Source organism: Dermacentor andersoni, chromosome 5, assembly GCF_023375885.2.
Source record: "Dermacentor andersoni chromosome 5, qqDerAnde1_hic_scaffold, whole genome shotgun sequence".
In the NCBI taxonomy this organism is placed as follows: Eukaryota; Metazoa; Arthropoda; class Arachnida; order Ixodida; family Ixodidae; genus Dermacentor; species Dermacentor andersoni.
In genome coordinates this window covers 2947335-2973070 of record NC_092818.1, presented here as the reverse complement: position 1 = coordinate 2973070, position 25736 = coordinate 2947335, and the positions used below count along the sequence as shown (strand labels likewise).

Genomic DNA, 25736 nt, shown 5'->3' with positions numbered 1-25736 from the left:
TGTGCAGCTATTGAAGGGTCTTCCGTGTGGCTATGGCCTAAACAAATTTGCCCTTGGTAGCATTAAACTGCATATGGCAGGCAAGCCAGAACATTACACATATTGGTGTCTAATCATTGATGAAGTGAAACTCAGGGAAGGAACCGAGTTTAACAGGTCGTCCTACAAATTTGACGGCTTTGTAGACTACGGGGATGTTACTCAAGTTGGCACGGACCAACTTGCAGACCATGCACTGGTTGTAATGTTCAACCCAATGTTTGCTTCATGGGTACAGCCGATAGCAACTTTTGCAGCTAAAGGTGCAGCACCAGGATGGGTCTTGGCAAAAATAGTGATCAGCTCAGTGCTACAATTGCATGAACACGGTGCTCGTGTGCTGGCAGTGATCAGCGATGGTGCCGGCAATAACAAATCGATGTGGACGCATCTTGGAATCAGCGGTAAGGTGGAGCACCCACAGTGCAAGATTGAACATCCCTGCCTTCCAGATGGCACATTCCTCCACTTCATATGTGACATGCCACATATTGTGAAATGTATCCGGAATCATATGATGAATCACAAGTATGGCCAGGCAAGTTCAATTATTCCTCGGATATGCCTGCCTCTTGATTGGTGTCCTTGCCGACGCTCGTTTGACCTGTTTTTAATTACTGTGTATAACGGAACGGTGTACAATAATTTATTGCAGATAGGTGAATACCAAGCAAATTTCCAGCACTATGAACGCCTTTTTGAGGCTGAAAAGAAAGTCGCTATAAAAGTGGTACCTAAGTTGACTGAGCATCACGTCAAGCCACAGAAGCTGCAGACCATGAACGTTCGTCTAGCAACTCAGGTAGTGTGTTCTAGCCATTTAGTCATTATGATTATAAATGCTGTAAGTGGTTGATACCATTAAACTGCACGCTTATACATTACATGGCAACTGGGCTTGTCTGCATCCAGGCCTTCTCAAAACTTATTTGCCGCTATGTTTCTTGCAACTTGAGAAATTTCTTTTACTCATTTTTTTGATTGCAGCTCTTCAGCCGAAGTGTGTCGATTGGCCTGAAGGTCTACAGACAAATGAAAGTACCCGGCTTCGCCGACAGTTCTGGAACGGAACATTTCACGATGCTCCTAAATGATCTCTTCGACATTCTGAACTCCAAGGTTCCTGCAGCTGGGATACGAAAGGGATCTCCAAAAATTAAGGTACAAGAATTGTTATATGTTGCCTTTTTATTTTGGTGAATGAATGGAGACTTTATTATTCAAAAGCTTTGCACTAATTAATATGAAACTCAATCGATTCACCCGTTTTCTCATAAACTGTTTGCTGTTTCTATTCGTTTTCAGTTTTTGGAGGACTTCTTGACAATGATGAACGAGACAGAGTGTATTCCTAATGTCAAGCTGTTTGCATCTAGGCAGACTATAGAGTCCCTGCGTGTAACGCTAATGTCTGTGCTGTCACTTGTTGAGTTTCTCTTCAACCAAGGTGTTGGCTACATTCTGACAGCAAGCCTGAACCAGGATCCACTGGAGGTAACCGTACCCCTTCCATCCCGTTTCAATTTCAACTCCTCATAATTACAGTTGTTAATCTCCAATTTCTTGCCTTGCAGCGATTCTTCGGACTTGTCAGGTCCTTCGGAGGAGATGAGGACCATCCAACCGTGACCAAATTCGGCCAGCTCTTCAGGCTTCTGTCCCTTTACACGCCTGTTAAGCTTGCCACGAAAGGGAACTGTGAAGCCGGGGATGAACGGGTTCTGCTCAGCACATTTGAGAGCCTTGGAGAGAAGCGCCGTGAAGCACTTGTACAAAAAAGAAAGGTTAAAGATGAAGTCTTCCGGCGGCTCACATCACTGCCTTCGAGGGTACTGTCAGCCCCATTTGACGATCATGTGTATAGTGTTTCTAGTCCAGAAAAGGCGGCATTGTACTATTTAGCTGGATATGTGGCACATAAAATGATGAAAGTGACCTCCTGCATGGAGTGCAAAAGGGACACAATGGCATCACAAGACTCTCTACCTCCTGAAGCAATGCTTGTGATTGAACGCGAGTTTGTGACTGGTAGCCTTGTTTGTCCTTCAAGGAAACTGTTTAGCTGCGTGAAAGGCATGGAAGAAACTGTTGTGCAAGCATCAAAAAAAGAATCCTTTGGAGACCTTTTCTGGAGGGTTTTAGATGCCCTTGCCAAGACAGGGACGAACTGTATTGGTTGCTCAGATCATAGCTGTGATTTTACAGCACAGATTGTACACTTTTATTTGGTGACACGTATGCACTTTTTTTCCCGAAAGAAGAGCCAGGAGAACGACAGCGCCAATAGAGCTCGGAGGGAGCGTAAAAAAGCAAAGCTCGTGTGAAGGGTGAATGAAGCGACAAAGAAGGCAGCTGAAAGTGTGTGAAGAATTTTAATAAACTAATACAAGTCCACTAAAAACGTCTCTGTAATATATTTATTTTATAACTATTTACCAGAGGTAGCAGAGCAATGGCAGCATGATATCCATTTATCAAGTAGCCCTCCACATGTTCCTTGAAAACTAAGGAGTCTCCTTATGGAACCTCTCTAGACGACCCTGGAGGGTGTATCGCGTCCTTAATAAGATCGGGGGAAATGTTCAAGCTTTGCTGTTTCAATTTCTGTAAATCCTGAGATGCGCGATTTCGCGTTCGGAAAACGAATAAAAATTACTCGTGATCAGTGTGATTGATAAGGAGAGATAGCGTCACCTTTCAAGCGCAAGTGCGAAGTAAACTTTTCATTTAGCCATACAGATGCGGAGGGTACGAAACGCCAGCGCCGTAATGCACAGACGATCCGTGAGATTCACACGATTTATACCATTTTATAGATGTTTTGATCAATAAACGTTGATTCATACGCCATATATGCGACAGCGTAGTTTTCTACAGCAGGTTTAGAGAGTTTAAACGCATTAAAAACCGAAAGCGCGAAATGCACGTGCGCGAAAGCGACTATTCTGCCGAAAACAAAACATAATCGCCAAAGCCCACTGTTTTCTAAATCGCCGATCGTTTGTACGCATACGTGGGCTAACTCCTAAAACTTGTAAAGCGCAGATAATGACGCCGTGAAGCGTGAGCAATGCCTTCCGTTAAGCGCCGTGCGAAAGCACAACGGAACGCTAGGCGCCTGCAGCGGACGACGCGCTTCCTTGGCGCAAACTTCGACATCAGCGCCGCGGTGGCGGGTGCAGAGGCGGGCCGCATACTCGCTGCGGTGGCGGCGAGGAGATACGGAACTGAAAAGATCTATAAACGGTGAGTCTGCCGTTCGCGCGGAGCTCCCCACGGAACCGGTTGGCTACGCCTCGGATGAATGCGCAGGGGGGCGCTGCACACAATCGGAGCGTTGTGCCTAAAGGGACGGTCGTGCGGTGCCTGCCGTGGCTGCGGAAGTGTAGCGCGCTGCTTTTTGGTCGCAAGCCCACAATACTGTTGTTTTTTTCAAAATACGTGAACGCTAACTTGCGTGTTTGTTGGTGTGCGTGCGCTCATAGATGTGCGATCGCGTCATGTCTAGGCAACGTGACAAGCGCGACAGCACGTGTTTCGTGCCGGGATGCAAGAGCGCACTCAGTTTAGTTGCATTTCTCGGCACACTTGGCTTTAAGTACATGATGACTGCAAACTTGAGCCAAGACAGGCTTGAAAGCGTATTCAGCATCGCTCGGCAATCATCAGGAAGTAATGACCATCCGAATGCTGCTCAGTTTTTGGTAACTGTTAATGCGCTCGCATTTTACAATCTTGCGAAACCACCACCATCGGGAAACTGTTTACCAGAAGTTGTCACGCCCTTAGTTTCGGTGCCTAAGGAACACCCAAGCAGCGAGAATATGCTGGCTATTCTCGACAGCCTTATTGATAAAGGAGCGCTTAATGAGGCAGAAACTGCATTGGTCTTGTGTGCTACACGTACAAGTATTACGTCTGACCACAGTGCCTGTGTGACAGGAAAAAAGCCACGAGATGTTAATTTATTATATCTCAGGCTACATAGCTAGAAAAGCACACTCTATGCAATGGCTTTTCTTCAGTGCGTCAGCCCTGACGAGTGAAAAAGCAGTGGCTACAGAAAATGATCAGGCTGCAGCTTTCACTGCAAACTTTGATAATGGTGGCTTACTCTATCCGTCTGGCCCCTTGAAGAATATTGTCACCGTCCTTGAAGACAGCTTCACTACTTATTTTAGTCTGAATAACTTGCACGAAAAAAGCATTGTTGACTTCGCTGATATTTTAACACATGTAAATGTTCCGTCTCTGGCCTGCGTGAAACATGGACGTGAAATTGTTAATGGATAATGAAATTTTATATTCTGCTTCGCCTGCGCTTCTACACGAAGTCTATCAATGTTGAGAGGGCAGCTAAGAAAGAGCAGCTGAAGCTGTTAAAGATGAGAAGATGCCAGTAGGTGGTGAAAACAAAAAATGTGGGCAGCCTGAGTGCAAAGTGATGAAAATAAATGGGTTCAACAACGATTTTTATTTTGTGCATTACATTAGTGATCCTTTGGTATCTTTTCCCTGACAATACGTGTTACCTACATAGCATGGGCTAATAAGCCTCTTTTACCAAGCACGTGATTCGAAGGAACTACTTAGAATACATGCTTGTGTTCATTACTTCTGTAACACGGTTGCCTAAGCACTAAGGAATGCGTTCCTGCAGTTTGCCTAAAGCACGTGATTTACAGGGCTCAGGTTCTCATCTTATATGTTTTAATTGTGCGTGCATCTAGAAGTTTCCAGTGCTCAGTCTGCCTTCTAACTTCGTTTATAGTCCGTAGAAGTTGAGATCGGATCAATAGCATGAATGAAAACGGCGCTGTCAATAGCGCACTGTTGCGCGCACACACGGTCGTGGGGTTTAGAATCCTGGGTAATGTTTTTTGATGCAAGGAATTTTTATTTAAATTCCTCAGAAGGCGGTATTATAATACGTGGATGGGCAGCAGTATTGAGAAAGGAGAATATGATGTAAAAAATAAGTGGGTTAGTTTCACCTTCGACTCTGGGGTACGCGTCCAAAATTTTTCGCAATAAAAAAAATCGTTTGCGCCGCTACGCCAATAAATGAAGTTCACATTGAAAAACCACGACTAAGCTAAAATCAAAGAAAAAAAAAACAGTGCAATCGCATGCGCAAGGCAAATCAACACGCGCAGTGAATTTGTTTCGCGGGGGCGAGACGCGCGCGTCTAGAGCAGACGCCGCGGCTGGCATGGCGCGCCGATTGCTCGCAGCGCCACCGTGGCGATCAATCAGCAGCAGCCCCCCGCCGCAGCCGGCGGACGCCAGACTAGCAAGTATTTCTAGGGACCCTACTAGTGCGGGGCCTGCAGGAAGCTGCACACGCGCGCAACCGCGTGACTGCATCGCCAAGCTGACCGCAGCGCCACCGAGGCCTTTGCCGCAGCGCATGAACGAGAGGATCGCGCTTTCTCGGCGAATATGCCGGCGCTCGCGTCTCCACCTTCTAGCCACCATAGTCATGTGGTTGCACGCGTGTAGATGGCGTGTAAGCGCCGGCAGTCATTTTCGATTTTAAAACACAGCATCAAATAAATGCTTTATCTATTTAGGCGTAGTACATTTAATATTAAAACGATAATGTTAGCATTTTATATATTTTATATTAGCCTTTTATTTGTGTGACGTCATGATGCGTGCAGCAGTGGACTCCACTTGGGGTCGTCTGCTACCAAGTGCGTGCGTGCAACCAGCGCCGGCCTCTCTCAAATGACCGTCTCTTCATTGGGGCTGTTACATTTATTCTGTGGTGTTGCGTCCGCTGGTGTCAACCGTGCTCTCTAACGGCGCTTCATTATGGCATTTTTCTCTGTTGTGGAGAAGATTCTCAAGTTTTCTGACGCTCTTCTCAAAAATGCCAACGGCTTTGTTCGTGTGAGCCAACCCAACCGTAAGTGTTAGGCACTTATATGGGTGATGGTTTTGGGCTAGTTGGTTTTCCATTAATTAGACTCTGTGGTACAGCGCGAAGCCGGACAGGGGACACAGCAAAAAAACAAGGAAAGCGCTTGTCCTCGTTTTTTCCTGTATCTCCTGTCCCGCTTCGCCCTGTACCACACAGTCTAAAATGTTCCGCACTGTGTGCACGTGCTAGCGACGCATCATTCGCGGGCGGCGAACAGGCTCTCTGTGCTAGCCCGCCTTGGTCGCGCGTCAGACGGCCGTCCCTTCGATTTGGCTGCACTTGCTTTATAGTGTAGAGTCGGTGCTACGAAAGCACGGTTGTGCCGCACGTTTATTTCTAAAATGAAATGCAACGTTCAAGTCCTAAAACTGTCATTTGCTCCCCCCTCTTCCGCTACCCCTTGGGTGCCCCGGAGAGCCTGCCCCGCCTCCGTTATAATCTCAGGTGCTATCCTGAGGCCTCCGTTTGCCGGTTACATTTGCCCTCCTGGAGCAGTGCTTCTAAAAAATCCACTCTATCGTCGCGGCGAAAGAAGCGGCCCGCGACATACATCAGTCAGAACCTTTCCATCGTTCTCTCGTAGCCACACTTTTCTCCGGGCGTTTTCTGCCTTGATGCTACTCCCAGTGGTCAGAGAACAGACGACTTGCGAAACGGAGCGCGTCCTCTTCCGTGCAGTGGCAGCACAAAATTTCGGCGGAAAATGGGGCATAAGTTTGACCGAGTGCTTACAGACCAAGCGATAGTGGCCGCTTCCCGGCAACTCTAGCAAAAACTTCACCAGGCAACTTGACCCTTAAAATTTTGTATCCAAGAACTCTGCAAAGCGAAAGTCTAAGAAATACTGAAGGAAATAATAAAGCAGCACATCGTCAAAGACAAGTTAGATCCAAACACAAAGAAATTACAAGCTAGTTTGTGCCACCTACTTGGACGCACTGCAGCACAAAAGTATTGTATGAAGCAACAAAGCATCTTGTGGTGATAGAATATTGCTCTATGTGGCAAAAGCAATGCAATAAAAATGTGTTTGATAGCGAATAATAATTTGCTTTCTTAGCTGTGATATTTGGAAAGAAAAATGAAGCATAACTAGCTTTGATGCTGACATGGTGATATTTTAACAAAATTCATGCGCTTGTTGGTTCATACTATCAAATGAATACTGATAAGCACAGTTCCAAGAGGGACAAGACACCGACACGCGGGACAAGCTCTACTAGCAACAAATCTTTATTGGGAACATTTTGCTTACTTATGTACACAGCAGAACACGATTGTGGGAGCACAGTGCCCATCAAGCCACAGATGCATCATATCAGAGGGCACAGATTACAGCAGCCTTTCTAAAAACCCCTTTTCTTTGCTACACAATACAACGAAAATATAATTAATACAGGCACTTTTTTTAAATATGAAACCCTTCCATGATTTCCCTGGCCAAAGCATTCCTACTGCTACCTAGAATCCAAATACCAGAAAGAATTTGCTCACAGGTACAGGGCCTACAATGCATGGGCAAATGGAATGAAGCTTCATTAGCTACAGATCGCTTGTGTGCCTGTGCCCGATCATTGATGCATCGTTCAGCTTGTCTGATATAAACCTTTCTGAAAGTAAGTGAAATCTCGTACACAATGCCAACAGCGCATGTGACTGAAGTCCTGGCTTGCTTCTTTCCAGAGATGGGTTTCCTCGAAGGTCCCGAAATGCTTGGGCACAGCCCAGCAAGTTTGCATGGCGCAGAAAAAACAATCGGCACTTTGTACCTTTTGTAATGGAGTGGCAGTGCCTTGTTCGTCTGCCTAAAGGACCTGGAAGGACGAAACCGAAGCCTGATTACTTTATCGTGATTTAAGATGTGCAATTTCCACAGCACATTTCCCTCATCTTGGAAGAACGCTAACATAATCCTAATCCATAAGAAAGGGGACGCCAAAGACTTGAAAAATTATAGACCAATCAGCTTACTGTCCGTTGCCTACAAAGTATTGACTAAAGTAATCGCAAATAGAATCAGGAACACCTTAGACTTCTGTCAACCAAAGGACCAGGCAGGATTCCGTAAAGGCTACTCAACAACAGACCATATTCACACTATCAATCAGGTGATAGAGAAATGTGCGGGATATAACCAACCCTTATATATAGCTTTCATTGATTACGAGAAAGCATCTGATTCAGTCGAAACCTCAGCAGTCATGGAGGCATTACAGAATCGGTGTGTAGACGAGCCGTATGTAAAAATGCTGGAAGATACCTATAGGTGCTTCACAGCCACCATAGTCCTCCATAAAGAAAGCAACAAAATCCCAATAAAGCAAGGCGTCAAGTAGGGAGATACGATCTCTCCAATGCTATTCACAGCGTGTTTACAGGAGGTATTCAGAGACCTGGCTTGGGAAGAATTGGGGATAAGAGTTAAGGGAGAATACCTTAGCAACTTGCGATTCGCTGATGATATTGCCTTGCTTAGTAACTCAGGGGACCAATTGCAATGCATGCTCGCTGACCTGGAGAGGCAAAGCAGAAGGGTGGGTCTAAAAATGAATCTGCAGAAAACTAAAGTAATGTCTAACAGTCTCGGAAGAGAACAGCAGTTTACAATAGGTAGCCAGGCACTGGATGTACTAAGGGAAGTACTTAGGGCAGGTAGTGACTACGGATCCGGATCATGAGACTGAAATAATCAGAAGAATAAGAATGGGCTGGGGTACGTTTGGCAGGCATTCTCAGATCATGAACAGCAGGTTGCCATTATCCCTCAAGAGAAAAGTGTATAATAGCTGTGTCTTACCAGTACTCACGTACGGGGCAGAAACCTGGAGGCTTACGAAAAGGGTTCTACTTAAATTGAGGACGACGCAACGAGATATGTGTAACATTAAGGGATAAGAAAAGAGCAGATTGGGTGAGGGAACAAACACGAGTTAATGACATCTTAGTTGAAATCCAGAAAAATAAATGGGCACAGGCAGGACATCTAAGGAGGAGGGAAGATAACCGATGGTCATTAAGGGTTACGGATTAGATTCCAAGGGAAGGGAAGCGTAGCAGGGGGCGGCAGAAAGTTAGGTGGGTGGATGAGATTAAGAAGTTTGCATGGACGACATGGCCACAATTAGTACCTGACCGGGGTAGTTGGAGAAGTATGGGAGAGCATTTGCCCTGCAGTGGGCGTAACTCGGCTGATGATGATTTCCAAGACCCTCAAAGAAGGACCGGGGCTTAACGTTCAACTGAGTGTACATGCACACAAGCTTCTTGGGCACATGAGCTTGGGTGGCCAAAAAAGCATAAAATGACGATAAGGGAAGGTGCCTGTTGGTTGGTGTTGATGGCATACTGAAGACAGATGTCCCCCTTTATGAACTAAGGATAAAATGAGCACTGTTGTGGAATTGTGCAAGGAAAATTATGTCTTTTACGAGCGGATAAAGATGGTGGCTTTAGGGTGATGCCAACAGCTATGTTTGGTAAAAAAAGCTGCCGAGGCTTTAACCAAGAACTTTGCGCCTGCAAAAGCGAGCATGACCAAGCTAAAGACAAATGCGATTTCATTGTGTCATGATATGGAACTATCTAGGTTGGCTAAGTTTATTATCGATTGTAAACCTTCATCACTATGTCTATATTTTAGCATTGAAATGCATAAATTTTACATACCTTTTAACAGTATTGTAAGTGAGAAGGGTACCTGGGCAGCAGCAGCTCAGCGAATTTTTAAAACATCTAAACGCTCTGGGTATTGGTGACCCTTATGTCGTTAGCAATTCGAAAGAAGTGACAACTTTGTTGGGATTGCATAATTCCTGTAAGTTTGTGTTTTCCATAAATATTGAGGACCTGTTTCACTCAGTACCACTTGCTGTCTTTTTGCCTGCTGTGCGCTCTTGTATAGAAGGAAATGGTGATATGGCATCCCAGAACTCTGCAGCGATTTCTGTCGAGAATTTTTTAGTTTTGCTAGGATGTTACCTATGCTCAACTTGTTTCTTTTGACCAGGTTCATATCCAGTGAAAGGGAATTTTTATTGGTATCTGTGTTTCCCCAGCTTTGTGATATTTTATTAGTGTCTATTGACTGCGTCTTGAATAGCCTTTTAGACAACCAGAAGATACTCCAAGTCTTTAGATATGTAGATTACTTTCTTGTGATTTTCTATACTAATACCTTCCATATGAGTACCTGTGCTGTTGGAAACGTTGTGAACCTCCTTTGACTACATGGAAAAGGCTTAGTTTTTACTCCTGAACTTCCTAATAATGACATCTTGCTGTTTTTAGATATTAACATGTATTTTTGTGGGCTATATCTTTGTTGGAAATACTCTCCGTGAGCTCGTAAAGAGCTCTTACCATTTGATTCAGCACACAGTCAGATGGTAAAACGAGGAATCGCAACTGAATGTCTAGAGTCGGTGCTAGTGAAGCTTTAATTGCCAGATTGAGTGCCTACAGGCGGCTGGTTTCCCTAACTTGATTTTGACAGCTGTGTCCGAGGCCTTCCTTCAGAAACTGGGCCTCTTCAATTTTCAGAGTTCTGGCAGCCAGATGGCAGCCAGCTAGTTCCAGTCCTGATAGGAAGTCACGTGGGCTGGGATCCCAAGACAACCCAATTGCTATCCGAAGTTTGCAGAATCGAATGCAGAGGCAGTTGGCTGCGGGATAAATGTAAAAATGCTACCTGTATGACAGCACTCGGTGTAGTCTGCCCATTTATCTGTTGCCAGCTTGAAAATATATAGTTAAATTCAGGGATACAGTCTCTTTTGTGATATTTCACGCTACTCAGCACGGGACGCGCACTGGGCCAAGCTCACTTTGCAAAGCGCAACAGACTGCCTCTGACGTGCCAAGACTCAAAATTGTGCTTAAGTTGTATCCCTGAAAGCGATCGCTCGAGGACCCCTGCTTACAGCGATCGTGCTGCCTACAGGCGACAGTGATAAGCTGTTGTTGTGTCATCACTTGACAACATGAAAAAGCAGGATATCGGGTACATAGACACGCAAAAAATTTAGTGCCGACCTGCTTGGGTTTTGGAAAGGTCAATTTTGGAAAGTTTGTTTCGGCTGATGGTGCTTCTCTTACGACCCTAAGGAGCTAGAGATGCGGCTGCCGCATAAAAATGCACATCACCTGTGACTGATGAAAAGTTTCACACAAAAAGCAATATTGATCGTGATCATGAGAAAAAGCGGATCGAGGGTAATATCATTCCGTTCTCGCTGAAAGTCTGCCGCATCAGGGAATGTAGAAGTAACAATAGCGAGACAGTCGTCAAAATTCTCAGCATCGCAGTCAGTAGTCGTAAGATCATGAGAGCAATAACCTAATTTACCTGTGTCTTTTACTCAACCAGTGCATTCTTAACATCAGTGACCTGCAGTTCGAACACATACCGGTTTCGAGCTGCCACCCAAGCATACGACGGAGAGACGGAGTGAACACGGTCTACCTGCAATGCCTTGACCAACTGCAGAAATAGGAGATATCACCACATATGTGCATGAGATATGTGAAAAGGAACACCGCCAGAGAAAGATGAACCGAAAATGTGCCGCAGTCTGTGTGAATGAATGTTTACAACTCGCGCGGAACACGATGCAGATAACATCCACGCATGCAAGCACAGCACGCTGTTCACTGCCGGGAAGAAGCCTTCATGGGACACACATACTTGCAATGCGGAACGGTGCGTTAGAACTTAAGAACATAATGCTAGAAGTAAGGAAATTCGAAGAAGACTAGCCAGTCAGCTGAGCTAGGTAAAATCCTCAAGTACCTTTGTTGCAATCTGTCAAGTCCCCACAAAGATGGTAGTGAGAGCTCATCGCTTCTTTTAGTCATCTGCTAGCCAGAGAACTTCCAGAGAGCAGCCAGACCAAAATAGTCCTGGCTGGTTTTGGCAGCCTGCAGGTAGCCAGAATCGTCCAGCCCGACTAAAACGAATGCCCAGCGGAAGTGCGTGGCACAGTGGGCGGAGCAAAAAACGGAAGGCGCTCTGCCAGGCTGTGGCAGCTCGCGGGTAGCCAGAAGTGGAAAATCGAAGAGGCCCACTGAAGGGCAGGGAAGAGCAGAGCCTCTTCCGATTCTTCGAACTAGGTGAAAGGCCTGAAGTGGTGCACTACCTTCACAGGGTGTCGCATAACTGGAAGATTGTGATTTAAAGGTACAAAGGGCCTATTGGTTTTTTTGCACCATGCAAACTTGATGGGTTATTATGCCCACACATTTCAGGACCTGCGAGGAAAGAAGCATGCCAGGCCCATGTGCCGCTGGCATTGTGTACAAGAATCCGCTTATGCGGAAAGGTTTATCTCCGACAAACCGGCAATGTGTCAATGATCGGGCATGGGAACACGAGTGAACTATAGCTAATGAAGCTTCATTTCATTTTCCTATATGTTGTAGGTCCTGTGCCTGTGAGCCAGTTATTTCTGGTATTCGGATTTTAGGCGGGAGTGGGAATGCTTTGGCCAGGGAAATCATAGAATCATATCATATTAGAAAGAGAGTGCTTGTATTAGCGATATTTCAATTGTAGGGTGTAACTAGGAAATCAAGTTTGTAGAAGGGCTGCTGTAGTCTGTACGCTCTGTGGTGCCACGCATTTGTGGCTTGATGGGCACTGCACTTGCACAGTACTGTTCTGTGGTGTATGTAAGTGGGTAAAACGTTAACAATAAAGATTAGCGCTTGCCCTGTGTGTCATTGTCCTCTCTTGTCCCGCCTTGAAATTGCTATTGATATTTGCTGTGTCCCACTTCTAAAATTTTTGATTTCTTGGGCGTTTCCAACAATGCTCTTGCCAGTGAAGTTGTCATGGACAGGCACTTGGGGCAGAGGAGTAGTAGAGAAGCAGGCTACAGTAGTAATGAGTCATCAAAATGTGAAATTGTCACATTGAAAGTGTCCATCTTCATGACCAGACACAAAATGTCATGAACCTGTGCAGAGTAACTTTAGCAATTGTCTAGTTCTACTGGCAAAACGACTGAATGGGTGCCAGCACCCGTGTACCATATGGCATAGAGAACTCCATGGCAAAATCGTGTGAAGCCGTCCGATTCACTAGATAATCAATGAAGTTTCTGTCTGAATGTTTGGCTATTTTCCGTTTGCTCTAGTATGTGGGCGAGAACTGTATCTTGGCATAGCCCTGACCTCTCGCTTCTGTGGCCTTTATTGATGCCTGCGACAGTTACGTCCTGCCCTTGTCGATGTGGAGGTTTCGAGGTAGCCCCTGGACTGTGCTGTTGCATTTTGCTCTTAGTCTGAATTGAGTCTTCGTTTTCGTGAGTTCACAATACTTCAGACCTATTTGCGACAGTGCTGTTATATAGATGCAAACATGTGCAAATGCGTCTGTTTCTTCCCCTGTACAAATCTGCGATCCACTTTCTGCCACCCTGAAAAACACAAAAAAGAGACTCACCCGCTGTCTTGTTTTTCTTCAGGGCTGCGCTTTGCGTGGGCTGGCTTGACTTTAATATTCAAATCAAAAGTCCCAATGTTGCCAGCAAGAAAAGAGAGTGAGGTAGCTTGGTTGTTGGTTGAAATCGCGAGATACCTTGCTGGCAGTGGCGCTGCTGGAAATTTATTTCAGCGGCGCCACTCCTATGCCGGCGTTCGTGTTGTCCACTTCTCTTCTCTTGTGTCCTGTCTGCACGCCTCACCTTTTTATGCACAATGAATCCTATTTCACTCTCTCTATATATATGTGTGTGTGTGTGTGTTTGTGCACAATATATATACATACCATGACTAACAAAAACAAAAGCATGAATGTTAACAGAAACCGATATGTACCAAAGCAGCTTAATCGCAGCTTGCTTGCTCTTTTGAATGCACGGCACTTTTGCAAGGCTATCTGGATAACTCCAGAAACCGCTTCTCCTTTTCCAAGACTGCTACCGAAGGCAAGCTCACACAGTGATTTTTTAAAATTTCATAAGCCTCAAGAATTTCTTTTGTCATTCTGCATTGAATCCTGTTCAAGATAGTTTTTTCAAAGATTGGGACACTGCCGCACCCGTGGCAATGCGTGCCTTGATGGCCTGAAATACCTTTTCTAGCATAATAAGGATGCTCTTTCAGTTACGAGAAAGTGATGCGGTTTCTTGAGTTATTGAGGTGGCCATGCAAAAATGCAATCATGTTGCGATTAAGCTGTTTCGACTCGTATCGGTTCTTTGGTTTGTGCCTTTCAAAATTGATATTTCTGTGTTTGTTTTCAATCGCCCAGCTATGTATACATATTGTGCACATGCGAAAATTAAAAAAATTGTCGTTAAAAGTTGACACTGTGTGTGTGTGCATCAAAATTCTGTCCTCATCCTCTTGCGGTGCACTGTGTAATTAAAAATCTCCGTGACCTACTTAATGTTATTACTTGGAATATGCCACTTATTTCTTTGTTCATCAACCCAATTTTCAGTAAGGCAAAGTATAGGCAAGTGTAAAATACCTGTTTTTTTAAGCTCAAATTGAGGTTGGGAAGAGTGGACGCCCTGCCCTTCAGTGGCGTCCGCTCTTCGCGTCCAGTGGCACCTGCAAACTTGGTTCACTTCTGAGGGTGATTGTGGGGAAGCCTATGCATGACTATTTCCGGCCCTGAATGTGTTAGGCAGGAGTATTAACCTGACATTGTGCTATTCTCACGTTTCATTCATGGTCAGTGCAGCACAGTCAATGTAGATAGTGTGGGAAATCCATGACAAAAACTGTTGCAGCGGCATGTCCCATGATGACTAATAACCGAGGAGGTCTGGGAGTGCAGCAATGAGCTATCTTGTGGGACGAGGAAGAGGACGCGCAAGGAGCATGGTGGCCAACGCAAACTCGTGACGTAGCACTGCTGTTTGCTCTAGCTTTGATATTTACAAACGCACTTTGTTGATGTCAATGTCACAACAGGCTGAGCGTTGTTTTCTCTGCCTACATACTTTAAAACCGATTTTAAATGTCTTAAGCTACATTCTACACTATTCTACACCTACACCATGAATTTTAGCTTTGAACTTCCTAAAGAAAAAAGCATTAGGTTTTAGATATAACACCAATAATTCGAGACGACAGTCATGTTTGCTGCATATACTTCCATAAAACTGTGAAGGCTTTCCTACTGTTTGAATCAAGCCATTCAAAACTAGTAAAATGTATAGCCACATTATATTTCCAGAGTGCGCTACAGAAAAGCAGTTGTCACGCCATCCAGGATTTGTCATCTCATCCAGGAAAGCCTTGACTGCCAAGATCGCAGGCTAACTCCAGTGGGTTTTCAGTCACAAGTGCTCAAGGTGGCAGCCGAGTCCGAAAATCCAACAAAAACAAAGAAATTAAAGTTCATGTGATCATCATCATCATTTATTGTCCCTTAAAGGCCCCTTTCAGGGTATTGCATAAGGAGGGGGCAAACGCATCAATAAACACTATGGTCATTATTGCACAGTGGTTAACTTATTTATACAATAGTAAACAAAACTTAGTATACATGTTAGAAGATGATGGGTGAGAAAAAAATAGAAAAAAAAAAAAAATAAGGTACAAACCGGCAGTAGCAATGGCAGCACAATCGGCAGTATAACAGAGCAGTAAAAAAAAAGGCAGACGTTAGAGTAACAGCACACTAGTGGTAGGTTAAGGGCTTAAAAAACATAATAGGTGCCTAAATTTACCTGAATCACTTTCATTTACAATACTGTTGGGTAGCGCGTTTCACAATTCGATAGCAGTAGGTAAGAAAGATTTGTTGAAGGCATTAGAGAAACCATGCAGACATACTCGGTGAAGTAGAATAGCGTTTCTGAAGTGTGGGAAATTATAATACATTTTGTGGAAAAGGGGAAGTTGTGAAATCTTCCTTCGAAGTCATATCATAGGAAGTCAACACTCACACCAAGGACAACACAGGGGAAATTACTTGTGCTTAATAGATGAAATAAAGAAACGATAAAGCAATGAAAATGAAAGTGGATGAAAAAACAACTTGTTGCAGGTGGGGAACGATCTCGCAACCTTCGCATTTCGCGTGCAATGCTCTACCAATTGAGCTACTGTGGCGCTGTTTCTCAATCCACTTTATTGGGTATTTGTTTCCTAGTAGAACCCTGGGAGTGTCAGCCAGCGCCACCACTCACAGACCTTGGCAGTGGACGTGGAACGTCCTTTCTGCCGCAGGCGTCACGAGAACGTGATCTTTTGGGTTTATAAGTGGCATTATGTGTGCAGACCACGTAAGCTGATTAGTGACAGTAACGCCGAAGTAATGGTAAGAGTCTGCTTGAGTGAGGGCTGTAGAATTAACCCTTTCAGCCCTGGAATCTTTATTTTTACCGCAGATTTCTTTCTCACATTTTCTTCATATTGAAGGTCCAAATAACATGCTCACAAAATATAAAGCTTGTGTGTGAAGCAACTACCGATTTGGCATCATGTCCTCAAAAAAGGACATCAGGGCTCAATGGCTGTAGGAATGAAAAAATGTTCACTTTATTTCATGCGGCTCTTACAACAAAAACTAAGCACAAAATTGATTATTTCTTTGTGTGAAAGTCCTTGAAGCAATTCTTGGACTTTGTCAAGCACAGATGCACTTTTCACAAGAAACTCTCCCTGTGCAATCGCCCATTTTACACCGCTGCGCCCTAGCGTCAGCGTGAATTGGCCAATGTCTAACTTGGTCGAACCTCACATCTTCTGTAGGCCTATTTTCCGTGTAGCGAACTTGCTTCCTGGGCTCTAGTGGAGACAAGGATGGCCTACCACGCTTCATTGTCTTGCATTTCTTGTCTTTCTTTGCAAGAGCATCAATGATTCTGAGATTGAAGTCAAGGAGGTCAAGTTGTTCATTCGATGAGACTCCTCGCACATCGGCATCATGTCTGTACTCTAACCAAGAGTTCACAACAGCAAAATTCACAAAATGAAAAATCATTCTGAGAGTCCACTTTCTTGACCAAGTTGTGGTCCTGTACAAGGAAACAAGGAAGTCCGTTTTGTCTTCGCCTCTCATGCTTTGGTTGTACGCTCCGACTACAGCTGGACATTTCAGATCAATGAAACATTTGTCCACCTTGCTCCAGCGCTGTGCTGTTTCCTCTTCTCCTACACCGATAAAATTCGAGGTCATATTTACGGCACGATTGTCCAGTCACCGCGTCACAACAATCTTGCCGTCATTGCTGACCAAACTGTCAGATGACCCTCCACCACTTTTCTTTAGTTGATTTTCACTCATGAGCGGGCACTTTTCACACCTGTTCATGCGTACGGTACCAGCTGCAAATATTTCTCGTTCATGCAGGGCACGCAGCATGGGCAATGAAGTAAAGTAATTATAAAAAAAAAGCTTGTGGCCAACAAATGGCGGGATTCGCTCGGCTAGGTGCGAAACAGTTGCACCTGTCACACCATACCGCTGTTTTTCCCTCTCATTCAGCTTTGTTGTAGAGCCCTGGTATACCAGAAAATCATAAATCAGGCCGGACTCGCCGCATAGCATAAATACCTTCACACCCCAAGGGTGAGGCTTGCCCTTCACATATTGCTTTATGTCCAAACGCCCCTTGAAAGGAACAATCTGCTCATCAATGCACAGATGCTCCTCTACCTCGAGATCGTGGCACCTTGCTTGAAAATTCTTGTGCAGAGGTCTCACCTTCCAGAGTCTGTCATTGATGTCTGGCTTCTTCGCATCCACAATGTGAAGTGTGTTGCGCAGCTTCTCGAAGCGGTTGCGCGAGATTTCACATGATGCGATGAGAGCAGTTCTCATATCAGGCTTCCACACCAGTCGGCTGATTCCATCTTCATCAGTGCTTACACACGTGCCATACTGAAAAACAGAGTACTGATTTGTTTTCTCAGCAAGCTCAGTAAAGACGCTCTTCGGGACATAACGGCTAAAATAACCAAATGGTGAGAGTAGGTCTCCTTCGATGTGAAGGTCTTCGTGAGCTGCCCCTTTGAATTTAGTCTCTGGCACCTTGAAAGGCTTTCTCGTCCATCCGCTTGCCGTTGCAGGTGTGCTATCATTTTCCGAACTATCACTCTCGCTCTCCGCCGGGGCTCCAAGTGCGTCGTCTCCCTAGTCACAGCTGCCGTCAGGCTCGTCGCACTCGCCTTCCACGTCGGATAAATTACCGTTGTCGAGTTCTTCAAAAAGACTATCCGTGCATTCTTGCAAGCGTCGTGAGCGTTTACCATGGCATGAATAAAATAAGGCCGCCGGTATCGATGTACCTAAAAAATATGAAAGAGAATATGGTTACAACGACGAACGCACGACTTATAACCACTAAGCTCTGATGTCAAAAGTGGACATGTAAACAAAGGGTTACTACAAAAAAAGTATGCAGGTTAGGCCTACAATTTTTCGCATGCCGCCTACGCTACGAGCATGAAATAAATATAAAAAATATCAGCGACATATGCTGGAGACTTCAAAAGTCATACATTGTGAAAGTCAATGCTTACCTGAAGGCTGCTCAGCCATGGTACGTGCCTCCTCTATTTTTTCAGTGCCTGGGCGAATGCTCTCCCCAGGCCGTCGGGCGCCCGCGTCGCCGCCGCCGCGTGGCGGCGCTGTGTGAGTAGGATAGTAAGCTGGCGCTGACGGGCCGCGCGCAGTACGAAGCTGACTAATTCGTGTTTGCATCCGCGTTTGATTGCATTCCGTTTTTTCTCAGGCTTTTGCAGGTACGTATTCCGCATGCAGTCTGTCCGGTCGCGCTGACAGTGCGAAACTTGCATTCGTATTTCATAGTATCCGTTTTCTTTTTTCTCAGGCTTTTGCACGCACGTGTTGCACATGCAGCCTGTCCGGCCACGCTAACATTGCGAAACTTTGAATTCGTATTGTTCTTCTTTCAGGATTTTGCAAGCACGTGTTCCCTATGCCTCAGTATGTCTTACTGTTGCGTACCATTGTGCAAATCGAACGGAAAGAAAAAGACTGTCGGGCTGTCGTTCCACGAAATACCAGCTGCCGCTGGTATACGAGAGAGGTGGCTTGCAGTAATTAGGCGGGGTGATTGGTCGCCTAATACAACTTCTAACTACACTAGAGTATGCAGCCGCCATTTCAGAACAGAAGACTTCATAGAAGGAAGAAAACGGCGGCTCAGGAAGGATGCAGTTCCGTCAGTCTTTGCAGACTACCCTTCATGTTTGCAGCCGAAGGCAACAATTAAACGAAGCATGGCAAGTATCACTAAACGTGACCGTGCTGCGAACGAACAGTCAACGAATGATTGCACCAGTAGCCATGCTGCCTCGCGACCGCTGTCATGTGCAACGCAGGCAACATCAGGTCCCGAAGTTGAAGAATCGGAGCCGATGGATACTACAAGCGCTACCTGCGAAACAAGAGACCATCATGGTGTACAGTGCCAGAATGAATGCGTGCACAGGGCTGACCAGGCTGCCTCATGCGACAAAAGTGTCCAGGTCGACAGCAACTCGGCCTCTGCTTTGCTCACTACCGAAAAGGCCAAATGGAAGAGAAAAGAAAGAGATCTGAGGAGCCAGATACTGAGACTACATCAGACAATCGACAAGTACAAAGAGGAGCTCAAGAAACTGCAGGAGGACTCTTTGACTGCAGACGTTTCCTACATTAGAGAAAGAGCAGCAGAGAAAGAGGCTTCAGCATTGTTTCTCGTGGACCAAATTACCTATTAAAAAAAAAAAAAGGCCTACCTGGTCTGAAGAAACTACTCGACGTTGTGTGGTGCTGAGGCATTTATCAACGAAAGCCTACGAACATATTCGAGGGGAGATGCTTTTGAAGCTTCCAGACCGAAAGACCCTAACCAACTATATTGGAACTACAAGTGGTGAGACCGGCTTCAGCAAACTGGTGGAAGCTCGGCTGATATGTGAAGCCGAAAACTTTGACAAACCGCAATCAAAGGTCTGCTCGCTCATCGTTGACGAGATGAGGGTAAAGCAGAAGTTGCAATACTGCAAGCAACGTGACTGCTTTGTTGGGCAAGTAGACATCGGGGTGGAAGAGCAAAACGGTGACCTTGTCTTAGCCAATTCGCTCCTGTGCTTTGTCATCAGTGGACTGACAACAAAGTTTCGAATTCCAGTTGCCTACTATTTTACAAAAGGGCTAACGGGCCCCCAACTCCACAAGTTGCTGATTTTCGTCATGCAAAAAGTGGAAGCTTGTGGGTTTAGGATTGTTCGCCTTGTCACGGACAATCATAAAGTGAACGTGAATTGCATGAAACTGCTTGGAAATGGCCTGCTTACCTACCGGATTGAACACCCCTGTGACCGCAGCAGGATTCTTTTCATTAGCTTTGATCCGTGCCACGTGCTGAAGAACGTGAGGTCACAGTTTCTATCGCGTGACTTCGGCCCGAAAGGTGAGATTTCTGCTTCACACATAAAAGACCTCTACGAACTGCAGAAAGGCTTGTCTGTAAAGCCTGTTCGGTTTTTAAGCAGGAAGCATGTTTATCCGAGCAACATAGAAAAGATGAACGTGGCAAGAGCCGTCCAGCTCGTGTCTCCAAGTGTAACCGCTGCCTTGGATCATCTCAAGGATCAGGCTGGACACACTTGTGCGCTGTCATTTTCAGCCGCAGGCCCAACAATTACATTCATGAAGAACGTTTATCGGTGGTTTGTGCTTCACGATGTCAGCAACACGACGCAGCACATACGCCACAATTTTTCGGATGACCGTCAATTTGACGACAGTGCTGATCCGCGGCTTGAATGGCTTGAGGTCACTTTTCCTATGTACTTGGAGACGTTAAAGAAAAGATCTGGACATGCTTCTGAATTCCTCACAGCCGAAACGTATGAAGCAATTCTGTTAACCACCTATTCGACAGTGGCGTGTGTCAGATATCTGTTGACAGAAGAGAAGTTTTCTTTTGTGCTCACTCGAAAATTCAACAGCGATCCAATTGAATCGCTCTTTGGAAGTTTGTGAATGTCATCCGGGTGCAACGACATGTTGGACGTTCGGGCTGCACTGTCAGGCCTCGAAAAGCTACTGAAGACCGGGATTGCTGTGTTCAATGCAGCCTCCAATATTGCCCACAAAGAATGTGGTGCAATGTCGGGACATATACTGTGTGATGCACATTCCTCTGCACAACCAACTTCTGCTTCAGCTTCAATGCCTCCCCTGCCGTCGACTGTGCAAGCAGTGCCCCAGCTCTTGAGAGCAAGATTGGCCTTGCAGAGACTTAATACCACAATTTTGCCACAGCAGCTGTCATCGCTACAGATTTCGGCTACCACCTATGTGGGGGGCTACATTGCAAGGGTTGTAGGCGAGCATATTGACTGCGAGAACTGTGTTACTTTGTGTACGAAGCCGGTGAGCAACCAGCCGCTCTTTCAGCTCACTCGGAGCCAAGATCGAGGTGGGCTGCTCTACCCGTCGGACCACGTATGAATTCGAGAATTCTGTTCGAATTGCACTTCAGTTTGAGCAGGCGGCTGAAGAGCTAAAGGAGCTTTCTGCTTCGGTCGAAGCAATTTCATTGCGGCAGTGTCGAAAACCATCGTCGCATTCTTCGAAAAAAAGGAATTCACGACCGGCAGTCACCGTAGAGCAGCATTTAACGAGGAGCGCGGGCGGCTCACGTGCGCCGCAGCGGAACCGCCCCCCTAAGCGGAAACGAGAACAGTAGCCGCTCCGGCTCGCCACATTGTTTCTCATGCGGTTCGCGGGACCACATCACGTCAGCGCCACAGTGCCCAGCGCATGGCAAGACTTGTTCGTTTTGCAGTCACAAGGGCCACTTTCAAAGGGTGTGCAACCGCAAGCTAACCCAAATGCAAGGCCGAGTCCGTGAAGTTGAATACGCATACGTGAGCAGTAACCGCTCACGTATGCGAGTGGAAGCTACGCCGGCAACGAATTGGTCCCGCAAAGCATCATCTTGCGAGGCAAACGAACAATGTGACGCTAGCTCCCGTAGAGCGGCAACAAAGTCATGAACGGACTCGCCTGTGTGTTGGCTACGGCGGTGAAAGCGATGGCGCTCGATGATAACGTTGCGCGACGTTGAAAACTGGTGCCATAATGCGGCAAGTGCAGAGTCGTATTCGTCAGGAGGGGCCACGACAGACTTGTCATCGGCGTGTGCTGCGGCACTTGGCGCGGCCAGTGCTGCGACGCTCGTCCCTGCATGTAGCGTCTGATAAATACGTTGGCCCTCTGCCCCCAAACAATGCAAAAGAATAGCCTTGCGTTGCTCCGGCTTGAATGCGGCGGCTCCGGATGCCAGCAAGTACACGTTGAACATCTGCTCCCACTGCTCCCATGGCAATGAGGGACGGCCGGGCGTCAGAAGGAAAAACGGTGGCGGAGCAAGCCCGGTAAAGCTCATGGTGGCGGATACGGACGGCGCAGCGGGGCTGGGGGTACGTTCACGACATCCTCGTCGCCAATGTGGTGTTGACCGAAGGTGGAAGTCAGACTCCAGCCGTCCCGAAGTAAAAGCCGTTTATTTAACATATACAACGAATATATATAATGAAGAACAGAAGTGCCCCCTCGGGAATAAAGAACTGAAATGAATAACGAAACTTAATATAACAGTAGGCCCCTATTTTCTTGGAATTATCGCGTCTCTTATACTGATAATGAGGTGGTTTTAAATATAGTACAGTCGTATCGATTCCTGTGTTACTGCTGTTAATGTTGTGTAAAAGCTTTAACCTGATTATTTTTCTGCGTGTGGACAGCAACTTCCACCCTAGATTTTTTCCACCCTAGATTCCACCCATTTTTCATTTAGCACACCAGGAACAAATTTTTTCTAGATCAAACTGCAACACACTCGTATGTTCAGCACATGACACAGGGTGGTACACAACGCAATCATTCGCATACAATCTGATATTTGAAACACAGCCTTCACTTAAATCATTGATAATTATGAGGAACAGCAACGGCCCAAGGACGGACCCTTGAGGCACACCTGATAAAACATTAACCGTTCTCGACGTCGCACCGTTCAGAACCACTTTTTGCTGCTGTTTATACAAATAATCTTTAACCAACCATAAAGTGAATCGGGGAAGCCAAGAAATGAGTTTGTAAGTAAGTCGTGCGGGACTACATCAAACGCCTTTCGAAAATCAATAAAGATAGCATCTGTCTGTGTACTATTGTTAAAGCCCAAGTGCAACATCGTGTATGAATTCAGTAAGTTGAGTGGTACAGGATAATCCCATGCGAAATCCATGCTGGGTTGGGATGAAAAAATCATGGTCGTGAAGATGCTTAATAAGACCAGAGTAAATAACATGTTCTAGTGTTTTAGAACAAACAGATGTCAAAGACACCGTTCTGTAACTGCTTGCCAAATCACGACAACCACTTTTAAATATAGGAGTTACATTGGCCATTTTCCAGTCACTAGGTAATCTTTGAGAATTTATTGACTTAATAAATTCAATCAACATGGGAGCAATACTGTGGGAACAGCGCTTCAAGACGTCATTTGATATACCATCCGGACCATGAGCAGAATGAGGATTAATGTGGCCCAACAGAGCCCTAATTCCAACCTCATTTAAAACGATGTCATGCATTTGAGGTAATTGTTCGTGTAATTCAGGTATCGGAGTATGCCAACATGCTGTAAAGACGGAGTGAAAATATTCGTTAACGCAATCTGCTTTTTTTGTGTCATCAGTTAACATATCATTTTCATGCCGGAGAGCCGGAACGCCAACACTGTCTTTTCTGTTACTTTTGACGTATCGCCATAGCTCCTTAGGATTAGATCTTATTTTATCAGCTAGTGACGACAAGTATGTTCTTTTTGCTACCTTTAATTCTTGTTTCAAGTTTTCAGTTAGTTTTAAGCTTGTCATATAAGTTCTGACTTGGTGCTATCTTGGATGCCTTGTATACTCCGGTTTTCTTTCTTATTGACAGACGCAGTTCTTTGTTAATCCAAGGTTTATCCATTCTACGTCTAGATGATGTCACTCTTAAGGGAATGTATTTAGCGACCAAAGACAGGATTTTGTCTCTGAACAGAGCCCATAATCTTTCCATGCTGTACTGATTGCTGTATTCCAACAATACTGGCAGGAATAAGTGTAACTCTTCATCTATGGCATTATAATTCCCCTGTTCATAAACAAAAATCTTTCTCGGGCAATTCTTGCTAACCTGTAACTTCTTGGACACTATTGTTGCATTTACGACCTCGTTATCACTTATTCCTGGGGCTGCCGTAACTGCTTCAACTAAATCATCATTGTTGCTAAACAACAAGTCAAACATACTGTCTTTAGCTGAAACATAACGCGTTGGGAAATTTACTAACTGAGCAAGTTCATTGTTTCGTGTTAGTTCAATGAAGGCCAAGTGAAGTGCCGAAGCGCTCGTCGCTACAGGATAGCGGTCATGCCATACAACTTCAGGCATGTTAAAATCGCCCCCAAGTAAAATACTTTCCGATAAGACCAACACCGATTGTGCAAAGCTGTGAAATAGTTATATGCTTGTTGAAGATGGGGGCCTGTGAAGCGATCCCACCACTAAGCTGTTACCACCAGAAACCAATATTCTGCACCAAATACATTCTGAAGAAACATCACAGTGTAACAGTACTGTTATGTACTGGGAATTACTTTATTCCGCACGTAGTACACATAATGAACGTAGCCTTGTCAGAGATATGGCGACCACACAACATCACTTGGCGCGAACACACTGTCCACGTGACTGTCCCACAACAGGGCTTGCCAGGGATGTGGCGCCACCCATCGACACAATGGGGAACGTTCACGTGTAGTTCGACACTCCCACTATGTGGCTGCACCCGTTCGCATCCGATTACCAAAACCCGAACTTAATCACGGACACAACAGGTACACTTCTGATTCTGTCATGTACAGGAATGAACACCTCAGGAATGAATCACCTCCCTGGTGATTACTTTCTTTTTGATAAGCTATGTATTGCTTATAGCTATGCATTGACCAACTCTGAAGGAGCTGGACACCTGGCTTTTCACTGTCATAAGTGTGACTGTGCACCATTTTTTTTTTTAATGTAGCAATTCTCGGCAGAGGCAGGAGAAAAACCTAAGAGAAATACTTAAGGCATTTCATATCGCTGAACAAGAGGAAGAAAAATGCATTAGTGTTCCTTCAATCTCTGAGCGATAGAGATAGCTTTCCTCAACAGCTGAGTTTTAAATATAAGGAACTAGAAAGAGAAAGAGCAAATTCTGTATCTATCAATTTAAAGAATTTTGTACCTAGCATTGTGCATGCTTTGGCAGCTTGGTGTTCGAGGGATGGTCCATTTTTCAATATATGTCGGCTGCTAGTCCATCGTTGTGGTGTCGCTTCTTTCCTTCGTGTTTGCATCTAAGTTTTTTTTTTCTGGTTTTTCTCAAGCATCAGTATGAACAAACGGGCCCAGCGAGTAGCACAGCTATGCTTCATTTGCCCTTTATATATTGTAGATGGTCTGGCTACCCAAAGAAAGTGCTCACACAAATTATCCTGACTGAAATTTTGTGTCTGTACTCCTTGAACAGGTCCTGCGAGAAATGCTGTCGAGATGAACCAGCGAATGTCATCCTAAGGACGTTGTAAAAACCGAGATGTTTATAATATTAGAGGATGTCCTCAGGACACTAAGTGTCCTCTCTGAAACAGTGTGTTGAAGTATATTGATATCTCACATTAATATTTGTTCAAATGCTTTGTGCAGTAAGGTTTGTGTCAAGTATGCAAAACCAGCTCGCCCACATCAAGC

General features: G+C 45.3%; 1 protein-coding gene across 1 annotated transcript in view; it reads left to right on the top strand.

Moving 5' to 3' along the window:
- The first annotated feature begins 5718 nt into the window (after positions 1–5718).
- mRpL32 (mitochondrial ribosomal protein L32) overlaps positions 5719–25736 on the top strand; it is a 144347-nt gene continuing 124329 nt past the window's right edge. Inside the window, exon 1 of the mRNA XM_050177300.3 lies at positions 5719–5950. Within this exon, the coding sequence (XP_050033257.2) occupies positions 5857–5950 (94 nt within the window). The 5' untranslated portion in view covers positions 5719–5856. The remainder of the gene's footprint in view (positions 5951–25736) is intronic.